Source organism: Balaenoptera physalus (assembly GCF_965194825.1).
Source record: "Balaenoptera physalus genome assembly, chromosome: 19".
NCBI lineage: Eukaryota > Metazoa > Chordata > Mammalia > Artiodactyla > Balaenopteridae > Balaenoptera > Balaenoptera physalus.
This window is the reverse complement of record NC_138900.1, coordinates 63080607-63101617: the sequence shown is the minus strand read 5'-3', so window position 1 is coordinate 63101617 and position 21011 is coordinate 63080607. Positions and strand designations below refer to the sequence as shown.

At 45.0% G+C, this 21011-nt stretch overlaps 1 protein-coding gene across 1 annotated transcript in view; it reads right to left on the bottom strand.

Moving 5' to 3' along the window:
• Positions 1-21011, bottom strand: part of CDH13 (cadherin 13) — a 1030526-nt gene that overhangs the window by 155878 nt on the left and 853637 nt on the right. The window contains exon 8 of the mRNA XM_082439035.1: positions 2242-2382. Within this exon, the coding sequence (XP_082295161.1) occupies positions 2242-2382 (141 nt within the window). The remainder of the gene's footprint in view (positions 1-2241; positions 2383-21011) is intronic.

Below are 21011 nucleotides of genomic sequence, written 5' to 3'. Positions count from 1 at the left end.
TTTGTTGCGGTGCGTGGGCTTCTCATTGTGGTGGCTTCTCTTGTTGTGGAGCATGGGCTCTAGGTGCTCGGGCTTCAGTAGTTGTGGTGTGTGGGCTCAGTAGTTGTGGCTCACAGGCCCTAGAGCCCAGGCTCAGTAGTTGTGGTGCACAGGCTTAGTTGCTCCGCGGCATGTGGGATCTTCCCGGACCAGGGCTCGAACCCATGTCCCCTGCAGTGGCAGGCAGATTCTCAACCACTGCGCCACCAGGGAAGCCCCCAATGTCCATTTGAAGAGAGTTTTGTGCTTTTGCCAATATTCACAGATGAATACATTTTCCATTATACTACTTAAGGTCTCTTACTTTAAGATCTATGTTAAAATTTTTCCTTGAATTCATTGGTATTAATAACAACAACAACAAAAGCCTCTCACTCACAGTATTTAGTCCATAACTAGGTACACAATTCTGAGCTTAGTTTAGGCTCCACTGAAATAACTAATTAATCTCACCCACCTGGTAACGTTAATAGGTTTTCTCATTTTAGATTGGGGTTATCCAATTTCTATTTTCATTACTATGTCTATATTGAATATTACACTGTGCCTTGAGTTATTCTTTTGAAAGAGATTTGCAAGAAATTCTGCAGATAAACCAATATCTCCCAATGAATATCCCATGAATACCAGCTCGATGAGCCATGGTGAGATGGACCAGGAAAAATTATTCCCAGGCCAAATAAGTCTGAGAAACCCTACAGACCATACCTACCCCTCTTGGAGAAACACAAAGCATTTTAAAGGTACCCAGAAGTCCTACAGTAAAAGAAATCTTTCACACCATTCCTCTCAGTGTTCTCTACATCTGTCTGACCCTGAAATCTCTCCCCACCCCCTGCCCTATAATGATAATAACTTGTGGAACTAATTTCTTGGAACACAGTTTGAGAAACATGGGAATAATAAGCAATCTGTATTAGCAGTTTTAGAAACAGTGTCAAGGGAGCAACAGAACAGACCGTGTTAGCTACGTGGACTTTGTTGTTTTGAGGTTAGAATCCTGAGTGTCCAAGACACCACTGGGAGAGGGGGAGATTTCCACCTCCTGAATGAGTCATGTAGGGCTGCTAATGTGGAGAGGTCACTGCGGAACCAGGGGGCTGAGAAGGGCCACCTGGGGTAGCCCTGAGACACTTGAGAGAGGGGTGGGCAACTGCAAATCCAGACACGGATCCTTTCTGTGAACGCCCAGGAGGGTAGAAAATATCAACGGCTTCCTTGGAAGCAAAGCACTGCAGCTGAGAGCATGGTAAACAGGGAGCTGTGCTCACGTCCCATTTCTGCCACTTACTCTGCCTATAACCTGGAGATCTAGATTCTCTGAGCTTAAAATAAGCACTCTCATTGGGTCAAAAATGTTGCTCACGAATCCAACCTCACACGGTCAAATGAGGCAATGGATGGAGGGTGGAGAGCCTGTGGTGGTGGCGGATGCCCGGGAAAGGTCTGGCAAACGACAGGGCTGTCATTACTGATGCTACGCTCCTGCTCAGTAAGGGGGGCGTCAAGTCCTTGGCTCTGGTCCTGACCCCCAAAGAAACCATGACCGTAGCACATTTCCATCAGATGCACAGTGCCAGTGACTTCCTAGCCTGGATACAAATTCAGCAGCTGGATGAAATCTTGCATACTCAGCCTGTCCCCAGACATTGCTCCACTGGGAAAGATGGGAAACAGCAAGCACGACCCACAGTCACGAAAGCACAGGAGCTGCGGGTAAGTGTCTCGCAGCTAGCTCTCCCAGACGAGCTGACTTGGCTGTTATTTGTAAGCTCCTGGGCCACCCCGTTATGGCCAAGAAAATCTGCTTTACCTTCTTGATGTTTTTCCGTCTGCCCTCTCAATCTGTACTTGCTGAAAAAAGTAGTTATTGTTATGCTAAAATCACAATAGGACTCACACAATTCAGCACTAAATAACACCAATAAAACTATGAAAATGGCACTTTGGCATTAAAAGTTGTCTTCTTATGGACTTTAACAAGATTCAATGCTTTTGTTTTCATAATGCTTTGGTATTTTCAGCTTTACAAAAAAAAAAGAAAAAAAAGTAAAAAGGATTCCAGCAAGACAGCATCTTCTCTCCACAAAGGAGGGTTTTGGTGTCCCCAACAGGGAGCTGGCTAGGGCTGTGGTACACTGAATTAACATTAACGAGCAATCACGGCCATGACCACAAGGCTGGCGTTCAACAGGCGTTTACCTCTTTCTTGGTGAACTTAGGTGAGTGATCGTTTTTGTCATCGATCACGACTGTCGCTGTGGCCGTGCCTGTTAATCCAACATCCAGTCCAGCCATATCTTGAGCCTCAATGACCAACTCATACTTGGGATTTTCCAGAGTCTACAAAGCAAAAGCACAACAGAGGATGACATTTAGATCTGGGTTATCACTCGGGATAGGGGAGATGCACGTTGCTCGGGCCGACGCGGTGTGCCCCTCTCCATCTAGGGCAGGCGCCTGTCATAGCACTCTTACCTGTTGTGCATAAATGTGTCTTTGGAATCTCTCCAACGCAAGACAGTCACTATTCATAGACTAGAGTTGGCTGTGGGGATGGAAACTTAATATCATTTTCCCTCATGTAATATCATTTACCACCATAATTCCTTGATATTATTTTAAGGGTTGCATAAAATATAATCATATGCATAATTTATAATTTATTTCATCATCTTCAATTATTAGGACTTGAGGTTATTTCTAGTCTTCTTAAAATTTTGACAATTTTAAATAACACTGCAATGAACATCTTTATTCAGGAAGCTCTCAATGTATTTTGATTTTTAAAAAAAATCATAGATTCCAGGAAGTGGAATTATTAGGCTAAAGAGTATGAAGATTTTAAGAGTCTTTATTGATATTTCAACATTGCTTTCAAGAAGATCTTACCGATTTTCGTATCATTCCTATCAGGATGTTTAGTTTATGACCCCAGGCATGGCTTGTCGCTAAAGAACAGCCGACCTTGCCCCATGAAGCACACTGGGGGATGAGCGTGATTCTATAATGGCTGTCGAACAAGGATGTAAATTTCTCATAGCACTTGCCCTTCACCAACTTGCAGTGAAGGTAGCTGTGGACATACCCCAGGGCAGCTTCAAGCGCTAACTCTAGTGGATATGTGCCGCCCTGCCTTCCCAAGCGTCCATCCCATCCTCCTCTGGTACTGAGGCTATACTTCCTTTGGGGGTATCATCCCTGCCACACTCTTAGTGCACGTGGAGTTCAGGTAGGGTTGACTCTATCCCTGGACTAAGGATGGTCATGTAGCTCAGGCTTGTACAATCAGGGCCTCCCATTCCCATTGCCATGTGATGGGCACATAACCCAAGTTAGGCCACCTGGGATTGAAACTCAGTTCCAGGACATATTTCTTTAGAACTTGTAGGCAAAAGAACTCCTCTTTCTGTTGGACTTGAAGGTGGTAGGACCAAAATCTGGAGCTGGTGGTGACCACTTGCAACCACACAGAGAAAGGCAGCCTAAGAAAGAAGACAACACAGAACTGAGAGGTAGGGATGGAGTTCTTTTAACCTAATTTGAGCTCTTTAATAGTCATTGTTGAAGCCAGAATTTACCCCTCAGATTTGTGATTTCTATGAGCTAATAAATTTCTCCTTTCCTTAAGACATTTAATTGAGATGTTCTGTGAGAAGCAACAAGGGAATTCTGACTAATATTGCAACGAATGCTATGATCAATTATCTGGTTATTTGCAAGAAAGTGTAAGAGCAATTGTATCACACTAGGGTATCACAATAGGCTCTTCACAATAGTATTGCAATAATTTCATGAATACATTGTTTTTCCTTTTAAAATTTTCCCCTCTGCAGAAATATTTTTTTGACCAAAGAGAGTTATTATAATTTTTTCTTTCATTAGTTTATGCATTCCTTTAGTTGGAAGTTATTGAACATCTAGTCTAAATATGGTGCTGGGGATATAGGGATGGGAAAAGGGTCCTTTTCTTTAAGGGGTTCAGAGATGTTTAGGGTTGACGACAGGCATGTTCACATATAACTGTAACAAAATAGAGTCAGAGCTAAGCAGAGGTACATACAAATTCTTTCGCTAGCACAAAGGAAGGACATGGCTTAACTCTCCTGTAGTTTAACAAATTTTATAAATAATTAAAAAAAATGAACCAGCCAATTCCTGTCTCCTCATATAAATAAAACTTTATGACTGCAATGGGAACTCGACTGATTAACCTAGTGGAAAATCAATTAGACTATGAACTAGATATATTGTAAGGTTTGAAATGAGATGTTCCAAAGTCTCAATTTTCTGCCAAACTTAAGGCTACCAAAGAATATATTTGTATTGTCAAAGAATATCCAATTATTGCAAGGAAAATAGAAATGATCCAGTCATTTCTAAAGTGGAAAGTGAGCATTCCTCTCTACCCACCCCCAACCCCGTCTCCAAGAGGTAAATGTTGTTAGTAGTCTGGTGTCTCCCTCCTTTGTCCTACACATCACACACACGCACACACACACACACACACACACACACATTTTAGATACACATATATTTAAACAAATGATAGCATTCACACCGCTGTACAATCCGTCTTGCCATATCACTTTCACCTCTGCTTATAGATCTGTCTATTCATTTCAACAGCTGTATAACAGTCCACTGTATGGACCCAGCATGATTTATTCAATCATTCCCTATTGGATGGTCACTTGTTTGAGTTGTTTCCAGACCAGCATAATTTATTCAATCATCCCCTACTGGATGGTCATTTGTTTGAGTTGTTTCCAGACCAGCATAATTTATTCAATCATTCCCTATTGGACGGTCATTTGTTTGAGTTGTTTCCAGATTTCCACTTTGAAAAGCAACTCGAAGATAAGAAGTCCACTGGCCTATGAGTATTTGGGGATTTTTCTATAATAAACATAATTGCTTTAAGAAGTCCACTGGCCTATGAGTATTTGGGGATTTTTCTATAATAAACATAATTGCTTTCACAATGACAAAAATAATAGAAACCAAGCAACCAATGATAAAAGCACCTCCTCTGAAATGTGGAAGACTTAGAGAAAATGGCATATGTATGAGCCCCCTTGCTCTTGCACAACTGGAAAACCTTCCACTCACCTCTGACCTGCCTCCCACTCCAGCTGAGCCTTTTCTAGGAAGTCTGCCCCTAAATCCCTCTTACTTGAAATATACATGCACATGCGCATTTCCGCACCGCTCAGAGTCACTCTGCCTTTGTTACTCTGCTGGACAAGGCTCCTAGGCAGCCCACAGCTGCACAGCTGCCCATCGTCTGGGAAGAAACACTGATGCAGAGGAATAGGCCCTGGTGGCCACGTGCATGTTTGTCTCCCTCACAATAGTTGAGTGAGTCACGGTTAACTCCCCAACCCCAGCTGGGACAATCGGATTCTGGGAATATGAAATGTGAAACCAGGCATCATGGAGACAGAACGTAGGGCAAACCCTCTTGCCTCTCCCATGCTGCTCCTGGGCCCAATAGAAGGATTTTACCTTCTTTTTTTTGGTTTTTTAAAATAACTTTATTTACTTATTTTATTTATTTTTGGCTGTGTTGGGTCTTCGTTGCTGTGCGTAGGCTTTCTCTAGTTGCAGAGAGCGGGGGCTACTCTTTGTTGCAGTGGGTGGGCTTCTCATTGCGGTGGCTTCTCTTCTTGTGGAGCACAGGCTCTAGGCGCATGGGCTTCAGTACTTGTGGCTCGTGGGCTCTAGAGTGCAGTAGTTGTGGCGCACGGGCTTAGTTGCTCCGTGGCATGTGGGATCTTCCTGGACCAGGGCTCGAACCCATGCCCCCTGCAATGGCAGGTGGATTCTTAACCACTGGGCCACCAGGGAAGTCCAGGATTTTACCTTCTTGAATGTTCTGGGAGGACACTTACCACCCTGGTGCTCTTCTCTGCCCATGCAGGACGCACCCGTCTGGGGGACGAGATCTTCAGCCGTCCAGCTGTTCTGTCACTGGTGAGTGAACTGAACAGGGGGTAGGAAGCTCATTGTCCTCTAAAGGCCAAGCTGCACTCTCCTTGGCACGATCTGATTCTTGGGTTTATTTCTCTCAGTTGGTTCAAGGCTCAGAGGGGAGATAGGTATTATCAACTCCAACAGAAAGAGCCTTTCCGGCTGAGTTACACTGAAGGCATCGCTCTAACCAGAAAGATGCAAGCTCTGCCTCTGAGATCTGGGCCTGTGCTGGCTCTTGACTTCAACTCTCCCCTGGATTCTGTAACACACCCTGGTGTTTATTCAGGAGATTCTTTTTGGCACTGAAGTCAGCCAGAATCAATTTCAGTTTCTTGCCATCAGAGGAAACTGTGGTGAGGAAAATGTTACTTGTTTACCCAATCCTATTGCTTTTGCCTGCAGGGCATACAGCTAGACTGTAAGAGGAACTTGTGTGACCAATTCTGGCCAATGGAATGTGGGCAGAAGTGATGGACTGACCGACCTGGCCCCTAAAACTCCCACGTATTCCTCCATGTTTCCTATTCCCAAAGAGGAAGAAGCCTGGATCTCCAAATGACTATATGGCACAGAGACCCTTTGCTGACCTGCTTTAGACTGAGACGTGAACAAGATACAAACCGTTGTTCAGGTTTAAGGGAAGTTTATTACAGTGCTTAGACTACCCTGACTAATTTGAAGGCTATATTTCCTGTTTGGTCTTATTTTGAATGCCCATTTACTATCTCCCTAAGTGGATGACAAAGTTTTCAAGGGCAAGGACCATGCCTTTGACCCCAACACCTAGCCAGTATGCAGCACGCAAGCTGGGTGATTTACTTTCATTATTGATAATGATGATATATTACTGTTTCCCTGAACTAAATTATAATCTCAAAGGTCTGAGCATATCAGTGGCATTTCCAAACCAGAGCCATTTATTCTCAGGGAATGGCTTATTCTTTGGGGAACTCTAGCTCAAGGAGATAGGAGTGTATTTTGACAAAGAGAAGCACTGTGTCAAAACTGGGAGAATGAAATTGACTGCTTTGATTTTATTTTAAGCTATCTGATCTGTAGGACATATCTAAGAGTCAAGCTGCTCTCCTGGTTTGAATTCTGCAGCTATGCATTTCTACTGTATTTGCCATCTCTTCCTGGGTGTCTACTTGCTACCAGTTAATATATATCCTAGAAACAAAAGGAAGATGGTGTGTCTGCAAGAAAAAGCCTCGGGTGTATCTCCACAGACACGGGCTGGGTTCATTGATCACACTGATTTGAAAAGCAAACATTCCATCTTGAAAAAAAAGAATCAAGCCGTGTCACTAAATATGGCATGTAATCAATCACCGGACCCTTGATGTTTTACACAGCTACCGCGACTGCCATACGAGTGAGCATTTAACGGAACATTTATCACTAATAACAAGCACAATGGTAGCTGTGGGGGGGAATCAATGAATAAATGTTACATGGAGAAAGGTTCTGCTATTAACCCATGTGGTACCCCATCCTCCTCTTGCTTCATCTTGAACTGCCCTCCACATCTCTTTTCACACTTTGTCCAGACTGGATTTCCTTCTACTGTACCCCACTTTTTCTTACTTTTGACCTTTCCACCTCTACTTCCTCCTTTAGGTGAATTCCTGCTCATTTCTGACGGTCATCCTTCACTGCACTGAAGCTCCATGAAGGCAGGGACCTTACTGCATAATGGGGTAGCTGACACTTAGGGAAGGACAATCAGCATTTGATCAATCACTGTTACCTTGGCTCCACCTCTTAGTAGCTGAGTGAACCTGGTCAAGTTACTTAAGTTTTCCTTGCCTCAGTTTCCTCACCTGTCCAATGGGGAGAATAATAATACTTCTAGGATAAGTGAGGATTAAAATAGGTAAGATAAAATGCCAAGCATGGAGCTTGGCATGTGTAGATGGCTGCTGTTATTATGTAGTAGAACCTTTGGAAAGTCTTCTAAGGATGTGGCAAGGAGCTAGGATGGCCTCCAGGGACAGCCAGAAGCAACTGAATGCTGCCAGCAACCACTGAAGAGCCCGGAAGTGGATCCTTCCCCAGTCAAACCTTCTGATGAGACTGCAAATTCTGCACCAACACAGAGACTGCAACTCTGTGACAGTCTAGTGAGCAGAGGACACAGCTAAGCCATGCCCAGACTCCTGAACACACAAACTGTGAGACAGGAAATATCTCTTGTTTTAAGTTACTACATTTTGGAGTAATTTGTTATGCTGCAATAAATAATGAATACAGTTTTTCTCCAGCACTATCACAGTCTGTAATATTCTCATTTATTGATTACTTGTTTATTGGCTATGTTGACCCTGACCACTTGAGCTCCATGAGGTCATGGACCTTGTCTTGTTTAAAGTTTTATCTCCCAGCTACTAATTCAGTGCCTGGAACATGGCTGTTATGCACTAATTAGTCACTTATAGATACATTTTTAATAAAATAATGAATTACAAAGAGTGATGTGCCTGTAAATGTTTAACAGCACATGTGCCTGATTTGCAGCGTTTGTCAATTTTGGTGGTTTAAATACTCTTACCATGGCTGATTTCAAGCTACCATGATGTCATAGAGTACATAGTTGGAAAGTGATATACACAATCAGTTATTATGAGCTGGTAAGAGTTGGCTCCAGCTTATAAACTGTGCTTTAAGGTTCAAGGAAATCTGTAAGAGTCTTTTTCAATAAATCCTTTTGTTGTCTAACATTGCAGGTATTGTTAATGAGAAATATTAATATGAGATTTATGGGAAAGATGTAATGCAATTTATTTATTTATTTACTCATCAGCTTTGCCCGGATAGGCTGAGACTCCTTGTGATATGGCACCTGAACAGGGACCACATTCTTCTGCACCTGACACCTAGTCTATAAATACTGCAAGCAGATTGGTGAAAACATTATCTGGAGCAGAACAAGTTGTTGTCTGTCTGGAGTTTGATTTATCCACTCTGGCCACATAACACTGGGGAAAGGTAGCCCATAAATCCAGCAGGAACCGTGTACATCCCCTTGTAAAAGGTGCCCTTTTCCCACTGCAGACGGCGAGTGACATTCCTCCATCTTCCTATGCAACACGGCGAGTTGGGTTTGACTTGTGTTTGTCTTTAGGCCTCCTTTTACTTTGCTGCTCAGCGCTAATGTGAACGTTCAGGTACTTGGCTGTCATCTGCTGTGTTTTCATTTCGGCTGGGGTAAGGATAAAGAGAAGGCATAGCTCATTTCCCCACGTTTACTGGTTGCTGACAAAGCCAGCAGGGTGGGGAAGCAGCAGGGGAAATAAACACAGCCTCTTAGACACATGAGGTTGGAATAACCTAAGTGATAGATTTCAGGTTGAGGGATACCAAAATCAAATAAAACATTTCCATGTGAAGTGTACTTCTTCTGATGTTACTGATGAGTCACGGCAAATAAAATGCCAAAGGCATTCATAACGTACCTGGAAAAATCACCCCCTTCAGACCCAAGGTGGTAAATATTTGACATTCAGGTTGATTCCACTGAAACATTTATATAGTGTCTACTAGGTTCAAGTAACTCTGCGAGGATGTGATGAATGATACAGATGCTGCTTTCAGTCCATTTTTAGATAAATGAACAGAAAGCAAGTAGATAAAGTATGATGAGATAAGTGTTATTCGAAGTGTACCAATTAAGGTCTGTGAGAAGGGGGTCAGGACATGGGGTGCTCAGGAAGGCGATATGAATTTTATTTAATATTTACTGAGCACTTACGACGCATTAGGCATTGTGCTAGAGAGTAGTAACGAGTAAAGGGAGACAAATCTGGTGCTAGATAATTCCCAGGTAATTTCAGCAGAATGAGACGGGAGTAAGAAGAGCGCTGTGGTTATTGCAAAAGAAAGGTCACTTAGCCCAGACCTTGGTGGGGGGAGGAAGGAGACGTTCCTGCAGAGGAGAATCTCCTACTATAGGATTAGAAATGGGGTCTTGATGTGGAAGTGAATTTCTGTGGAAGAAGATGAGAAGCTATTAATCCTAAAACAGTATTAAATTCAATGGTTTAATCAGAACTGAAGACTGATTCTGATTCTGGTCAGGACACCCTGGGAACAAGAAGGAGTATAAAATATATTCCCTACTTTCAAGGAACTCATAGCTTGGCTGAAGGTAAAACATGTATAAGTGGCTCCACAAGGCACCAGGTAGTGTGTGCTGAACATGTATGCAATAGCCTTAAATGTGAACGGTGCAGCTGGGAGGGCTACTGTGGTTTTTAAGTGGCTTCAGGATAACGCAGGCTGGCGCTGAGCTTTGAAGGAGGCTGTGAGGGCAGAGAATTCAGAGGGGGAAGAGGAGCCTGAGCACCAGCATGGAGGTCCAGGTAACACAGGGCCACTAGTGCGGCTGGAATCAAGGTTTGTGATGAGAAGAGACACAACCTATTGTTTCTTGAAAGTATCTCAGACATCATCTAGCCCATCCCACCTTCAAGGAGCTCCCAGCCTGAGGGAACAGACTTAGGGAATCCCAAGAAGCATATGGCTGGTTTGGGGCAGATCTGAACATGCTAAAGAATTGCTTGGTTTAATCTGTTTGATTGAGACAAGGAAGTACAGACGTCTAAAACTTGAAGGAAAATAAAATAAAATGAAAGTGCTCTTTCTCTATCGTTTTTATATATTTTCACAGTCACTGTTTACTGTGTTAGCCTGTTTCTTCTAAACTTCTGGCCTTGAATTGCCATGGCAACATTATGCCCAGTACATAGTAGGTGCTTAAGACAGACTGTCTCAGTCAGTGCTTCTGGAACTTGCTTGTATCAGATTTCCGTGGTGGGTGCATTAAAACACAGATTTTCAGCCCACTTCGAGGGCTTATGGTTCACGAGGTCCAGAGTAGGGCCTGAGGATGTGCATTTTCGGAAAGTTTCTAGGAGATGCTGACGCTGCTGATCTGAGGACCACACTTTGATCAGCATCGTTTGGAATGAACACTTGATGAAATGCAGGTCAACGAGTACCCTTATTTTAACTTAAAACTCACCTGTTTATGATGCAATTTAAAGGAAAAACAGAAACATAGTTTACCAAAGTTTCTCTCTCCGTGCAATTTTCCTTTTTTTTCCCTTTCTAGAAAAACTGTACTCCCAGTAAGACATTAACTAACACTATGGTTGCCCCTCGAGCCTGCTTCATCTTCTGGATGTCTCCTTTGGATGTTCTCCCTCAATTTTCATGGACCAATGACAGAACTTGTCATGGTCCCTGCAACATGGCCCTCCTCTCGGAGGCATCACCTCAAGCTGAACGCCTGGGAGCTGTCCTCAGCTCTTCCCGCTTTCACTTCCAAGAGCCCATCGTCAAGTGTTACTGATGTCGCCTCCCCAGCCTCTCCTGAGTCCGTCCTCTTTCCTCTGTCATCCCTGTTGTCACATGACTTCGAGTCCTCATCTTTTCTCACCCGAGTTACTACAACAGCTTCCAGACTGGTTCCCTCTGCTCTCTTCCAGACCCCTCTCCACCCAAAGCCAGATACAGTGAGCTGTCTAAACTGCCACTTGACCACAGGACCCTCCTCAAAATGCGTCAGCAGCCCTTCGGTAGCTACAGGATAAGCGTCAAGCTCCCGAGGCGTAGAAGACACCCCCGCCCTGGCCTGATCTCCTAGCGCTCCTCACTCACAGCGCTGCACCCCTGTAACGCCGGGCTACCTGCAATCCCAACACCTCGGGCTCTTCACTCCTTGACACCTTAGCTCATGCTGCGCCCTCTGCCTGGGAGGCCCTCCCCACCCACGATTCCCTCCACCCCCTTGGAGAATTACTCGTCCTTATAAACCTTACTTAGATGTGTTTCCCTCCTAAAGCTTTTCTGCTCTTCCCAGAATTACTCCTTCCTCCTCTGCATTAGCCTTGTGTGTATGTCATGGTGAATGCTTTTTTCTTGGTTGACTTAATGACACAGCAATGTTCCCTTCACATGTCTGTCTCTGTGATTAAGCTGTTAGGTGCCCAGTGTCAGGTTCATGAGTCAAGCACAGGGCACAGTGGAAGTGAGCTCTAAATGCCATCAAGCTTTTGGTCCTAGAGGCTTTCATACCTTCTGTGGTAGGCAGAATATTGGCCCCCAAAGATGTCCATGTCCTAATCCCTGGAACCAGGGAATATGGTACCTTATGTGGCTAAAAGGACTTTGAAGATGTGATTGAGTAAAGAATATTGAGAGGAGAAGATTATCCTGGATTATCCGGGTGGATCCAAAGTAATTACAAGGGTCCTTATAAGAGGGAGGTGGGAGAGCCAGAAAAGGAGATGCAACAATGGAAGGAGAGAGAGAGACAGAGAGAGACAGAGAGAGACAGAGAGAGAGAGAGAGACAGAGACAGAGAGAGACAGAGAGAGAGAGACAGAGAGAGAGAGACAGAGAGAGAGAGAGAGAGAGGGAGGGAGGGAGGGGGAGAGAGAGAGAGAGAGAGAGAGAGAGAGAGAGAGGGAGGGAGAGAGAGGGAGAGGCTTGAAGATGAAGAAGATGGTACACTGCTGGCCTTAAAGATGGAGAGATGGAGGAAGGGACCGTGAGTTAAGGAATGCAGGTGGCCTCTAGAAGGTGGGAAAGGCAAGGGGACAAATGTTTCCCTAGAGCTTCCAGAAGGAATCAGCCCCACTGACACCTTGAATTTACCCCAGTGAAACTCATTTTGGACTTCTGACTTCCAGAACTGTAAGATAATAAATGTGTGTTGTTTAAGCCACAGATTTTGTGGTCTTGCTATGGCAGCCGTAGGGAATGGATACAGCTTCTCTGGAGAGCGCTCATCAAGCATCCTGCAGAGCCAAGATGCTCGCCAGCCTCCCTGCCCCATGTGGTGCTCACTGTCACCAGCTGCCACCTTCATTTCACTCCCAGCTGCCCCCTTCCCAGGACTGCCCACCTTCCCAGAATAGCATCCACTATCTTCCCTCTGGAGAATATTTCCATTTCAATCCTTTGAAGCGTAACGTCAACCAGACCTTTCCTACAACTCTGTCCAGCAGGAAGAGGAGATGAATTTCTTCCCATCTACAAAGTGGTGAATACCAGTCCAGTTTATTGGAGAGTTTTCTCTTCAAAATATACGGTTTTCAATATGTCAGCCACTTTCCGAGTATTCCTTAGAGCCGTGGATGGAAGCAAGGACCTGTCTCTAACGTACTCCTGCCACATCCCCGACGCCTGGCCCTCGGAGACATGGAGGCCCCAAAATGCTGCCTTTATGTGGCCACTGGGTTACACTCTTTGAAAATAAATTGGATTCTAAACCCCCCGGGGAAAAATCACACAGCCATCCCAGTGTCTGGTCCTCTCTGTTAATATTTGACGAATGAATAAATCAAAGGATGGTGATGCGGATCACTACACAGAAAACTTGGCCTCAGGGATGCTCTTCCGGGTTGCAGCAGTTGTGGGTCCAAAGGCAGGGCCTGGGCAAGGTTGGATGGGCTGAGCTGGTCTCCAGAAGGCTGGGTTGTGCAGAGTAGGGCACGGTGACAAGGCTCTAGCTTTCCAGGAGCGAGCAGGGAAAGTCCTTCCCCCTTAGAGAGGCATCCATGCCAAGGGAGGCGTGGCCTTCTCTGATGCTGGTGGGGTGAGCTCTCCCCCACCTCATGGCAGATGCCCCAGGGCAGGTCCCAAGCCCAGGCTCAGCTCTTGGCCTGTCACGAATCCCGACTGTATAAGACGGAAGGGGGACCGGTAAAGGTGGGACAACCCAAGGCTCAGCAGTGAGGTCTGGATGGGAATGACCTTTCAAAAAAGAAGAGAGGGCCAGGGAATGTTGCTCAGACAGGCCTCAGCAAACCCGTCTGGGGGCTGCCTCAGGTGACCCTGGGGAGCCATAGGTGCCACAGTATAAAATTGGGAAACTGGTATCCCTGTCATCTGCCAAGCAGTCTCCGAAAGCAAATAGCTTTTCTTGGGTTTCGATTTATTACCTTCTAAAATGTCATTCTCTGTATGGGTAATAAAAGATAATACGTTTTATGGTGGCTCCTTATGTTAAGGTTTTACAAAATCTGTTATTAAATTATCTGCATAGAATCTAAATGAATCTTACTAGGTGACATGGAATAGCAAGGGGTTTTTTTTCCTTTCCTCTCCCCCAGATCAAGTGCAGTGAGAAGGGCAGCACTCTCTGCATGTTTTCTAATCACACAGCAGAAGGTAATGCTTTTAAGGTCAGACTAAAAACTGCGTTCTGCTGTGTAATCGGCTTCACAAAGATACATACTGATCAAAACGTCCAGAAAATTCAATTACTGACTCCCAGTGACAAAAGCACGTGAGCCCACCGAGGGTTGGAGGATGTTTCTAAAATTAGGTTCTAAATGCTTACGACTTGGAGCCATTGCGGCTTTACCACCTTTGCCTGCTCTTGGTTCTCCGCATGTTAATGGCCTTTTGCCCGTTAATTTCAGGCGCTTAATCAGTGTCACCTCCTCCCCTTAGACAAGCACAGTCTAGGCGGCCTTTGTCAAGCTTGATCCATCCAGCTTTCCTAGAGCCTGCTCCCATGCAGATGTGATCTCTTAATGGAATCTGCCATCCAGGGTTACTTTTCATCAGTATTATATGTTTTCTCTGAAGCCAAATGCATTTTTATGCAAAGCTTACTTCGCTTTAGAGTTCTATTGCTGTAATAATCCCAGGTAGCTTTAGAAACAAAGGACCCCACTGAGAGAGTAGCGAATCGGCCACTGACACCCCCCCACTCCACCCGAGGACAGGAAAGCGATCCAGGATAGTCCTTTTACACGTCATTGGGTTATCCTCTTTGAAGATGGATTGAAGTATTTCTAAATCATCCGAGGAAAAATCACACAAGATGGATTCCGATTATGCCACTGCTGTTGTTCCAAAAGCGAATTCATATTACCAGGGAGAAAAGGCAACAAGGATAACCCGGCCGTGGATTCTTCTGGAAGGCTCTCCTGTCACTTCCATGCCTGGCACAGTGCATCCTCTTGCTCACCTTCCTCCCGCATTATTTGGACGAGACCACCCAGCATCGTGATCTCCTGCCCCATTCGCACGAGGCGGCCCTTTTGTGATCTTGGCTGCATCATTCATTTTGGTCTTGAAACCGTCTTGGCTCGGCTGACAAGAGCTGAGCCTATTAACACCCTTGCATGTTAGCTGAGCAAGGAACAAGGAGTCAAATGTTATGACTTAACATTTGGTCTTGCCCTTTGCCGGCCCAGTCTCGCAGACAGCCAGAATGTTGATAAAGACAAGTGTGTTCTTCCTCACAAATAATAAAACCCGTGAACATGCCCTTGGAGGGCTCCTTTCCATTTTATTTTTTAAAAATAACAATAAATAGAGTGCTCTGCGTTCCCTCCAGCTCCTCTCCAGTGCCCTTTTCAAAGTAGAGGGGAATTGAGCTCTGCTGCCTATAGAGATGTCCGAGAGGGAATCCCAGAGCCTCAGCTCAGGTCCCAGTGGGGGTCAGACCTCAGCCCGGGGACGAGACCACACCTCTGTGCCTCGTGCTCCCTCCTGGCTCTAACCCCAACCTGTGGGCGGCCCTCTCTGCTCCAGGCCACAAGTACTCATTCCTTACCAGTCCAGCTGGGTGCCATTCAGACCGTCAGTCATTATTAATAGTCATGGCTACGTCCCTCATCGAGCACTTGCTATGTGCTGGAAGTGGTGCTTAACCCTTCGTGTGCCTTGCCTCTGCCGATCCTCATGACCCACCCCCCCTTAGGAGGGTAAGACTGTAGCTCCCACTGTATCGGTGAGGATTCTGTTGCCCAAGGACACACAGCTCTTACGTGATGGAGCTGGGACTGGAACGCAAGTTCTTGGGTCCACAGCCTACACTCCTAACTGCTACACTCTGGGGTCCCCTCGTCACCTCATAGCCTCTCTTAGTGGTAGCCCACGGATTCCATATGGGAACCCATTTCCCATCTGTTCACACCAGCCCTGGATGGGTTGGGCTTGGAAGGATCGGAGCTTCTTTCAGATCAGTCACCAGGTGTGGGCAGCTCTTTGGACACTCTCCACCAAGTCTCTAAATGTCTGCCTTCTTGGAGACCCCAGTATTCCCACAGCTTCATTTCTCCCTACCTTACTGATTCTGACAACTTCAATTACCACCTGTCTCTTTTATGTCCAAATCTCTCCTAATTCCCAAATACACACTTCTAACTGCTTGCTTGACATTTCCACCTGAACGTTTCACAAGCACTGCAAATACAGCACGTCCCAAAGCAAACTCAGGATCTTCCGAGCCAAGCACACTCCCTCCCTGTCCTGGTTTGTGGTGGCCTCCTCCACCCAGGCCACCATACTAGAAGGCCCTGGTACCCTCTCTCATCCCCTCTGACTCTCTCTTAAAAAGGAATCTCACATTATCCCATTCTCACTATTCCCACTGCCCTTGTCTGAGTGTGGGTCACTGTGTCTCGCTTTGACTGCTATTTCCTGAGATAGCAGAATACAAAGTTTGGAGCAATTTGGGAAGGAGTTATAGGGTGCAGGAAGGTGGAAAGAGGTCCTGGTTTAGCAGCATCATGACACTGATGGAGGGAAGGCCACCTGGACCAGCCCAGCATATGGTGCACCAGCAGCTGTAACCACTGGCTAGTGGGAGATTTTATATATATATATATATATATATATATATATATATATATATCTGAGATTTTATTTATATATATATTTATCTGTTTAAAAGTCTATCTCTATACCTATCTATCCATCCATCCATACACACACACACACACACACACACACACACACACACACACACAATGTTTACACACACAATGTTAGGTCAGTATGATGGAATTACAGATACATATTCTTTTTCCCTCCCTGTTTTGGGTTATCTATATTTACTATTTTTTCCTACTAGAAAAATGTATGGCTTGGGTTACGAGGAAATACATTTTAAAAGTTACAGTGTTAAAAAAGAAAAACGACAAAATAAACACAAAACCTCTTCAAAGTGATGCTTATGACATTAGATCTATACCCTCAGAATATTTTTTTTTCCCTTTTAAATTGTATTTTGGGGCCAATGGAGAAAAACGTATTAAGCCAAGAGCTGTGTAAAAACCAGAAAACATCGGTATAAAGACAGAGAGACGGGGGCTTCCCTGGTGGCGCAGTGGCTGAGAATCCGCCTGCCAATGCATGGGACATGGGTTCGAGCCTTGGTCTGGGAAGATCCCACATGCCGCGGAGCGACTAGGCCCGTGAGCCACAATTGCTGAGCCTGCGCGTCTGGAGCCTGTGCTCCGCAACAAGAGAGGCCGCGATAGTGAGAGGCCCGCGCACCGCGATGAAGAGTGGCCCCCACTTGCCGCAACTGGAGAAAGCCCTCGCACAGAAACGAAGACCCAACACAGCCAAAAGTAAATAAATAAATTAAAAAAAAAAAAAAAAGAGAGACAGAGAGACATTGGCTGAGCGCTGTCCTGCTCAAGCAGCCTGACCTGCCCACGACGCTGGCCGCGGTCCCCCCCCGGAGCCAAGCATCCTGAGACTCTGCCGCTCTCCTTTCACTCACATCTCAGCAAACCCTCCCCCCGCCCCCGGGCTGCAGGTGAGAACCTGAGACTCAGAGAGGGTTCATTCATTTATTCCTCAAATGTTCTCTGAGGGCCGATTAAGGGCCATGAGTTTGTTTAGCTGGTGGGGATAGAGCTGCAGACAAAAGTCACAAAGACCCCACCCCCCCCACCATGGAGCTTATCTTCTAGGTGAGGAGACAGATTGTAACAAAACCAATAGAGATAGATGCTGTGCTAAAAAATTAAGAAGGGGGATAGAGAGTTCTGGAGTGAGGGCGGAGGCTCAAAGAAGGTCACATCTGATCAGAGCCATGAAGAGACCAAGGAGGAGCCACAAAGATACCCTGGGAGAGAGCAATCCAGGCAGATGAGTTAGCGAGTGCAAAGGTCCTGAGGTAGAGGCACGTGGGATGGATAGTTAAGTCTGAAATATTTTAAAAACACTGAAAGTAATTCTTGAGGACTGACTTCTGACATTCTTGCTATTCTGCTCTATTGATATTCAAGGCAGTGAGCACCTATTTAAAATAGAAGCAAATGCTGGAGATGTAGTTTTGGATAGATGACCTGACTATAAGCTTTATGAGGGCAGAGGCCATACCTGCCTTCCAAATGTCCCATATTCATTTGTTGGATGGACGAATGAATATAGTTGTGATTTTTATAAAAGAGAAAAAGGTTTTCATCAGCTTACAAAAAATAAAAAGCATGTTTCATTCAATGCCAGCTGAAATCCAATCTGCCCAAATTTCATTATAGACCTAAAAATCAAAGGCTGGGATTTTAACAACATAAAAGTATTTAAAAAATAAACAGAATAAATGACACCTTCTATGCGGAATGCACTTTTCTTTCTTTTATAAACACTGACTCCCACAAACAGAGATCTGTCATCTAACAGGGACGCTAAGTGTTGCTATTTGGCCCAGCAATCAACGCAAACATTTGGCAGTTCTCAGACTTCTTATTATAGTCAACTCCAACCCCATGGAACTTTTAATAAGAGAGCGTAAAAGAAAAGGGAAAGTAATGAAATGGACAGAAATGAAAACTGGGTGGTGCACTGATCTCAGACTTAGGACCTCCCCAGACCCAATTTAATCAATTACCAAGTTGATCAATTCCACCCCCTTAAGTTGTTTATATCCATCCTCTTCTTTCCATTCCCATTACTTCTCCTTTAGTTGAAGGCACAAAAAATAAGCCTCTGTGGTCTCCCTGAGTGCCATCTCACCACCTCACGTGCATTTTCATGACAATTATCCTTCTAACGCTCAACCCTGCTCACTCTGCTGCTGTGCTCTAAACCTTTCCACGGCTCCTTATTGCTGCCAGGAGCCTGTCTAAGCTCTGCGGCTTGGCACTTGAACGCCCTTGCAGATTTGTCCCCCTCTAATTGCATTTCCTACCATGCCTCCCCTCATTCGTTATCCCAGCAATACTTAATCGCTGGCCATGGTTTCTTAACCCCGCCAGGTTCTCCTCACCTCTATGCCTCCGCAAACACTGTTCCCATTGCCTAGGACGGCTTCCATCCATGTGTCCCCCAGGCAGGCACCCACTCATCGGTTAAGTCTTAGCTCCCACGTTACTCCTCTGTGAAGCCTATCCGGATTCTGCCATGTCTACTTTGGAGTCTACTTTTCTGCACTCACACTGTGCCTTATTCATGCTTAGGTTTAATAAATACCCACCTTATCACTATTGCACATTTAGCTCCCTGCTAGCCTGTAAGCTTCTCAATGGTTGTGACTCTGTGCCCATCAGTATAGTTCTTGGACATCAAAGATGCCTAATAAATACTTAAAATTGGAAAGAATGATCGAGTGTGACTTCAGCCTTAGGAAACTCTGAATCTTGGTGAGTAACAGTCCCCTGGACCAGCCAGGATCCACCTCTGGCTGAGGTTGTAATAACGAGGTGTGGAGATGGTGTGGCCTTCAGAATCTGACAGCATGAGATGCAGCCCTGTCCCAGCCCTTGCTACCCGTGTGGACCTGGACAAATCACTTAGCTTTCTCGGTGCTTCCAATACCGCCTCTGAAAATGGGTATATCATCATCTACCTTGAAAGGTTGTCGTGAGGATTAAGGAAGAGGATGCCTGCAAAATGATTAGCACATCATGAAGGGAACACCACCAACTAGCTGCACGTGTTGACCGTGGACAAGTTACTCTCACAAAGTCTCACTTCTATCATTTGTAAAGGAGAGGGAATAATAGTATCTACCCCACAGTGTTGTTGGGAGGACTAAATGAAATGATACATGCACAAGACCCAACAGTGAGCATTTGTTGAGCATTTATTATTACTATGATTGCACCCAGGATGCTCTCTTACTGGACCGCTTATCACTCTGAATTGTGCCATATGTTTACAAAGCTGTAAGCTGTTAGGAGCCAGGGATCACTGATGTCTCTTCATTGTCATATCCGTGACACCTGCCTATTGTCAGGCATACAGCACATGTTCATTAAACACTAGCAGACCAGTGCCTACCCAAACGTCTACTGCCCTCTGTCTCTCCAAACCGTACCTGCCCTTGAGGGCTTGGCTCAAGGGTCCCTCACATCCTGAAGGCGGTCCCTACTTCCTACTGTAGGTTATCTGCTTTTGAAACCTACAACATTTGCATGTCTCTCACATCTTCCCTGTAATATATTTCAGCCTGGAACCTACAATGGTTATTTACATTTCAGTTGCCCTGAAAGATGGGGTGTGCCCGTGTAACCACGTCCCCTTGACAAGCTCTCAATCAGCCAGACACTCACTGCTGGTCTGTACCCTGGAACCCTCAGTCCCAGCATATTTTACCATCCAGAAAAAGGCCCTGTGGCTATGAGTAATGGATATTTTACAGGGTCTGAGCAAATCAAGAATGGCTGGACATTCTTCACCATGCAGGAACGGGTGGCCAGGGATATTTTCACAGATACACCATTTAAACATCATCATAATACTGTGAGAAAAAAATCTACTCAAATCCACCCAGCATAGCTCTCTGCAGTATTGAAGACTGCCTCTGTTCAAGCCAGAGGCACCCACATTAAAAATAAATGCTTAGTCGGAGAATATTTAATGGCATGGAAAATGTTTCTATTACATTGTTGAGAGGAAAAAGCAGGTAACAAAACTGTATGAACACGGAGATCCCATTTTTGTAAGAAATGGACTTATCTATACGCAATTTTTAAATAGGGCAGGAGAATTACGTATAGCAAGATATTAACAGCAATCATCTCTGACTGGTGTGGTTATGCAATTTTAATTTTATTCTTTGTGTTCTTTTCTAATTTTCTAAGTTTTTACAATAAACATTATTTAGTGGTCAGAAAAAGAGTAAGTTTTATTACCTGAACTGAAATGTAAGGTCAAGGTGATTTGGACATTTCTATGTGATTTTGGAGGGGGGGGGAATGGATCACAAGGCGTGTGGTACTGGATGTGGCCTCTTG